Source organism: Oryx dammah, unplaced genomic scaffold, assembly GCF_014754425.2.
Source record: "Oryx dammah isolate SB20612 unplaced genomic scaffold, SCBI_Odam_1.1 HiC_scaffold_2, whole genome shotgun sequence".
In the NCBI taxonomy this organism is placed as follows: domain Eukaryota; kingdom Metazoa; phylum Chordata; class Mammalia; order Artiodactyla; family Bovidae; genus Oryx; species Oryx dammah.
The window spans coordinates 76,213,778-76,219,989 of NW_024070186.1; the positions used below are offsets into that span (position 1 = coordinate 76,213,778).

The 6,212-nt window shown below is 44.5% G+C and overlaps 1 protein-coding gene across 1 annotated transcript in view; it reads left to right on the top strand.

Moving 5' to 3' along the window:
- The window catches only part of HRG (histidine rich glycoprotein), an 8,332-nt gene extending 7,812 nt beyond the window's left edge, over positions 1–520 (top strand). Inside the window, exon 7 of the mRNA XM_040252772.1 lies at positions 1–520. This exon is cut by the window's left edge and continues 504 nt beyond it. Coding sequence (XP_040108706.1) covers positions 1–453 — 453 coding nt within the window. The 3' untranslated portion in view covers positions 454–520.
- The last annotated feature ends 5,692 nt before the right edge of the window (positions 521–6,212 follow it).

Consider the following 6,212-nt stretch of genomic DNA (forward strand, 5'->3'; position numbering starts at 1 on the left):
CATGGACACCACCCCCATGGACACCACCCCCATGGACACCACCCCCATGGACACCACCCCCATGGACACCACCCCTATGACCATGATTTCTACGACCATGGACCCTGTGACCCACCACCACATAGCCAAGGTCCTCAAGATCACCATCGCCAAGGCCGTGGCCCACCACCTTGGCACTCCAAAGAAAGAGGTCCAGGTGAAGGACACTTTCGGTTCCACTGGAGACCAATGGCATATATTCACCGACTTCCTTCACTAAAGAAAGGTGAAGTTCTCCCTCTTCCAGAAGCCAATTTTCCCAGCTGCTCATTGCCAAGCCGCAATAATCCCCTACAGCCAGAAATTCAGGCCTTCCCCCAGTCAGCCTCTGAATCATGTCCCGGGACATTCAACATTAAGTTTCTACATATCTCAAAGTTTTTTGCATATACATTGCCAAAAGAAAATCCCTGATGGGGAAAAATAAGTCACGTCCTGAATGAGAACCATAAATAAAATGTGACCAGTAATATATGCAAAATGGAAAGTTATTATAACCTTACTTTCATACTCAGGATAGGGCAAAATGTGGATAGGGGAGGAAATGACATAAGAATAGACAGACAAAAGGAAAGGAAAGGAAAGATATCAGTGCTACAGATTGGAAGTTAAGTCCATCACTGGCTACTATATCACTTGAAGCAAATCTCTGATCCTCAAAATTTCTTTCTTGGATTAAACTCCTTTAATTCTGGCATCTTTCCTTTGCTGGTACTTATGCTGAGGCTGGACCTACCAAGAAGGAATTTACTATCACTAAAAGGATTATTTTTATAAAAGTGACCCAAATTCTCTTCCACTTGTTATCCAGTCCCCTAAATTTCCTTTTGGGAAAAAAAATTCTCAATTCAATTATTAAGGAAACAAAGCTCATGCTATAAATTGTTTTTTTAAAAAAAGGCTGCAAGCATGAATCGTAACCATAAATTCAAGTGCACAAAAAATACCACTTTATTTTTGGAACAAATTAATTTCTATTTTAAGTTGCCATCCTTACTGAGCTAATGGGAAATTTAACCTCAGGCCTTCTTGGACTTTCTGCTACTCCCCACACAAAGCAGTTCTAGGGTTTTACTCTCATAGTGCCAAGGTGTTTGTGTGGTAGGCATGAGAAGGAGGTCTGATTCTTCACCACTGGCCCACCAGGTCCCCCTGCTGAGGAATGCTTACTGCTCTGTTCACATGATTCTTTAGGTCTAGTTTACCTGCTTTTTCTATATCAAACTGGTGATACAGGAATCTCTGTAAGACAGTTAATGGACTGCCAGGAGGTCATTCCATATGGTCATATGGCTCTGTTCCTGAGATTCTGCTGCCTCCAGGGTACGTTTCTAGAAAGCAGGACCGAGATGCCCTCTGCTGTCCTTTTCCTATCTTCTCCCCAGAGTAGTCTCGATAAGAGCCTCTTTTCATGTTATTTTCACTGCCAAAAGACTCCTTTTTCACACTCAAATCTTCTTTCTTTTCCCTTCTTCCACATCAAGTCTCAAGTATTTTGTTTTTGTTGTTTAGCCGCTAAGTCATGCCTGACTTTTTGCGACCCCATGGACTATAACCCTCCAGGTTCCTCTGTCCATGGAATTCTCTAGGTGAAAATACTGGAATGGGTTTCCATTTCCTTTTCCAGGGAATTTTCCCAGCCCAGGGATTGAACCCATCTCTCCACCACTGAAGGTGGATTCTATACTGCTGAACCACCAGGGAAAATATCAAGTGTTCAGACACAGGCTAAAATCAGGAGATAGTGAAGGACAGAGAAGCCTGACGTGCTGCAGTCCATGGGGTTGCAAAGAGTGGGACATGACTTAGAGACTGAATGACAACAACAAGATTTCAGATTCTCTCCACCTGACTTAATGAACACTTTCAGGTGTGTGGGTTTGGCAGAAGGAGGTAGATTCTAATGGTGAGGCTGGGGGACAGAGCGGGGCGGGGAGGGGGTGGTCAGGGGCAGGGAAAAAAGCTAAGGGTGAAAGAGACCAAGTTCTTAAGCTGGGAAGAAAGAGAAATGTACAAAGATAGAGAAGGTGAAACTGGAAGAGTAAGGTCACTGAAGATGCACAGTCCAAGAGCTGGAATGGAATACAGGCTGATGATGGTATTTCAAGTGAAGACTCAAACGTAGTGTTGTCGAGTGACTTCCCTGGCGGTCCAGTGGCTGAGACTCCACGTTCCTAATGCAGGGGATCCATGTTCAATCCCTGGTCAGGGAACTAGAGATCACATAGGGATCATATGCCACAACCAGGAGTTTGCATGCTGCAGCTACAGATCCTACATACCGTGAAGAAGACAGAAGGTCCTGCCGCAACTGAGACCTGATGAGTCAAAGAAATGAAAATAAATGTTAAAGAGCAAAAGCAACCGTCCCCCTGCACCCCGCACCCCCGCCCTCCCCACTCCCCCCCCCCACCCCACCCCACCCCCCTGCCTAGAGTGTTGTTGAACCTAACTTTGTGTGCCTGACATACTGTGAGGCCAAAAAAGAGTTTGGATCAAAGAGAGGTTTATTAGATGAAAAGGCACCAACATAGATGATGGGAGAGCTAGACTTGTGTCAAATTCAATTTATCTTGCTGACTGCCCGGGGCACAAGGTTCTGAAAGGCACCAAAGGTAAAGGAGAGGGGATCTTTGTGATTCCAGGATGTCTCAGTTGCTGATACCCTGGCACTGTCTTGTGACTAGATGTGTTCTCAGCGATTGTGATTAATCTATGGGTTCCTGCAAAGCAATCAGTCAATCAATGTCTTGTGATCCCTCAACTTCTCTCTAGGAGAGAGTAATAGCAATGATTGAGGCATTTTATTATTTCTCAGGGCCTTTGTGATGGGTCAGGAGTTTCGGTTCTTAATTGACTCCCACCACCACCCCACTCCACCCCTCCAGTGTCATATATTTTAAGCCCTCTTGGAGCCAGTTGGTTAAAGCCACAGGGCAATTTGGGGTCATAAAGCAAGGTATCAGTTTAAAATAAAAGTCATGGTTTAAGATTATATTGGGCTTGCTTTTCCTTTGTTTTTGTACTACCTCACTTCCCTAGTTAGTAATTGTGTGAATCTGCTCTTTGGAACTCAGGGAAGGTTTAGCAAACTTTTTACAAACAAGAGGCAGGCAGAGGGCACAGGGTGGGGTTTTGTCCCAGGAAGGCCCCAAAGGGTCCAGTTTCAACAGGATTTTGCCTGTATATACAGGTGTGTGCGTGCATGCACGCTCAGTCGCTTCAGTCATGTCCGACTCTTTGTAACCCCATAGACTGTAGCCCACCAGGCTCTTCTGTCCGTGGGATTCTCCAGGCAAGAATACTGGAGTGGGTTACCATGACCTCCTCCAGGGAGATCTTCCCAACCCAGGGATTGAACCTATGTCTCCTGTATCTCCTGCATTGCAGATGGATTCTTTACCCACTGAGCCACCTGGGAAGCCCATATAGTTACATACACAACCGATAAGAAAGAATGTGACTTTGAAGGTCCTTGATCTGGTTCTAATCCTAGCCCCACAATTTACTAATTATAGCAAAAGTTAAACATTCACATACTTTTTAGCTATCATGTAACAAAAATCATCTAGAAAAGAAGCAATCAATGGTATATTGTCCAAACCTCTAGCACAATGTAAAATCCCTAAAGTAGGAATCCTTTCTTACCCCTTTTTTCACCTGTATCAACTGTTTGCATATTATGAATGCATTTAATTGAAATGAATTGAGAGAACTCAATACTGTGTTTTCCAGGAAACTGTTTTAATAATTCAAGCAATGTTTGTGAAAAGACTTAATAAATTATAAAATACTGTTCAAATGCTTCTGAGAGTTATTAAGCTATGTATTTTTTTTTTTTTTTTGGTCTTCCTGGATTTCACCGAGTCTCTACTCTCTAATTAAGCTGCCAGTACTGTGTCCATGCCTTCATGGAGAAATATGATTCTGCAGGGCTGGCATTCAGTGGGGTGTTCCATTAATTGTCTATCGCTGGGGACTCTTCTGATGAGTTGTATCTGGTCTGCTTGGTCAGTGTTTGCATGGTACTCGTTATTAAACACTAGTATTGAATACTAGTACCATCACTGTGGCTTCAGGAAATGAAGCCTAGCTGTATTTCAAGGAGAAAAGGAAAATGGGCGTCCACAATGACTAATTTTTAGAGAAGAAAGATGAGGCCCAAAGAAGTTTAATTACTTTTTTAGGATCTTACAGTAAGTAAATTGTGGGGCTGGGATTACAACCCAGGTCAACCTCCTCCAAAGTCACATCTTTGGCTGTTTATTTTATTTCCTGTAGGTGGCACAGTGGTAAAGAATCTTCCTGAAATGCAGGAGACGAGATGCAGGAGACATGGGTTCAGTCCGTGGGTGGGGAAAATCACCTGAGGAGGAAGTGGTAACCCACTCCAGCATTCTTGCCTGGGGACTCTCATGGACGGAGGATCCGGTCAGGTTACAGTCCATGGTGATGCAAGAGTGGACACAACTGTGTGACTGAACACACACATACGCACATACACTGCCAAGTCCTGTGTTTTTAATTTTTCTGTCAGTTTTATTAAGAAATAATTGACACACTGCTGCTAAGTCACTTCAGTCGTGTCCGACTCTGTGCGACCCCATAGACGGCAGCCCACCAGGCTCCCCTGTCCCTGGGATTCTCCAGGCAAGTAACTGGAGTGGGTTGCCATTCTTTGTCCAATGCATGAAAGTGAAAAGTGAAAGAGAAGTCGCTCAGTTGTGTCTGATCCTCAGCGACCCCATGGACTGCTGCCTTCCAGGCTCCTCTGTTCACGGGATTTTCCAGGCAAGAGTACTGGAGTGGGGTGCCATCGCCTTCTCTGAATTGACACACATCACTGTATAAATTTTAGGTGTATAGCATGATGATTTGATTTACATAACTGTGAAATAATCATCACAATAGGTTTAGTTAACATCCATCATCTCATGTGTTTTTGATTTTAGTTGCTGAGTCATACCTGACCATTTGTAACCCCACGGATTGTAGCCCACCAGGTTCCTCTGTTCATGAGATTTCCCAGGTGAGAATACTAGGATGAGTTGCCATTTCCTTCCCCAGCGGATCTCCCCAACCCAGGGATCAAACCCACGTCTCCTTCTTTACCACTCCTTCTCAGCCTAGGAATTTACCCAAGTCTCTCTCACCCTTAGCTTTTTTCCCTACACACCACACCACACATATACCATCACCATGCACCTGAAACCACTTCCATAAGTCATGGATTCTTAACTATCCTACTCTAAACGTATTTATAATTTGTAAGAACTAATTAGCAGGCACTGTGCATGTATTGTATTAACAATCACTTCTTTAAAAAAAAAAAAGTGAAGATAGTATTCTACATTTTACAGAAGAGGAAGCTGAAGCTCAGAAAGGTTTTGAGACCCTGACTGGCTCAGGATCACAGAGCAATGAAGGAGCAGAGCTAGTCTGGACTCGAGTTCGGGTGACAATCAAGGGTCATGTTCCTGCCACTCTGCTGCAAGGCCACCATTCAGTCCACACTGACTCCTCTTTTCCAAGGACTATTGGGGAGACTGAATTGCTGAGCTAGAGACCCTATCAACGACAAAGAAGACAAGCATCTTTTTTGTGGAGGAGGGGAGAAGACTTGAGGGTAAACATCTTGTAGGGACTAGCCCTTATCTTTAGCCTACTCTTAAACCACCCTTCCTGAATAATTGATCCTTCTCAGACAAGTGGCTGAGACTTGGCAGTGAAGGACACCCACAGCCACCAAACCAGAAGCGAGTACTGGGGATGCAGGGCTTCACCCAACTCATCTCTTCTTATGCTTCTCCTCTGTCTCCTCCACCCTTGGGGAGCATTTTCCTTCCTAGAACTAATGCAAGTGAGTGGAGAGAGAGCCTGTCTTGACCACAGACCACAGAAAGGATGTCCATGTTTTATTTTTAGTTGCACCAATATCCTGATGTGGGACACCCCCGCCCCCAGCACCCACTATGTCCCTGTGCATGGGTTCTCCAGGCCTACAATATGACTGCTGGCAGCTTGCTTCTCTGCAGCTAGTTATCCTGCAGAGAAATTTTACTGAAAGGTGTCTGCACATTGTACCTACTGTGGCATTGTTGTCACATGCAGTGACCTTCATAAATGGCTTTGGGAAAGTCACGAGGGAATAACAGAGGTGACTGGTGGGTTTT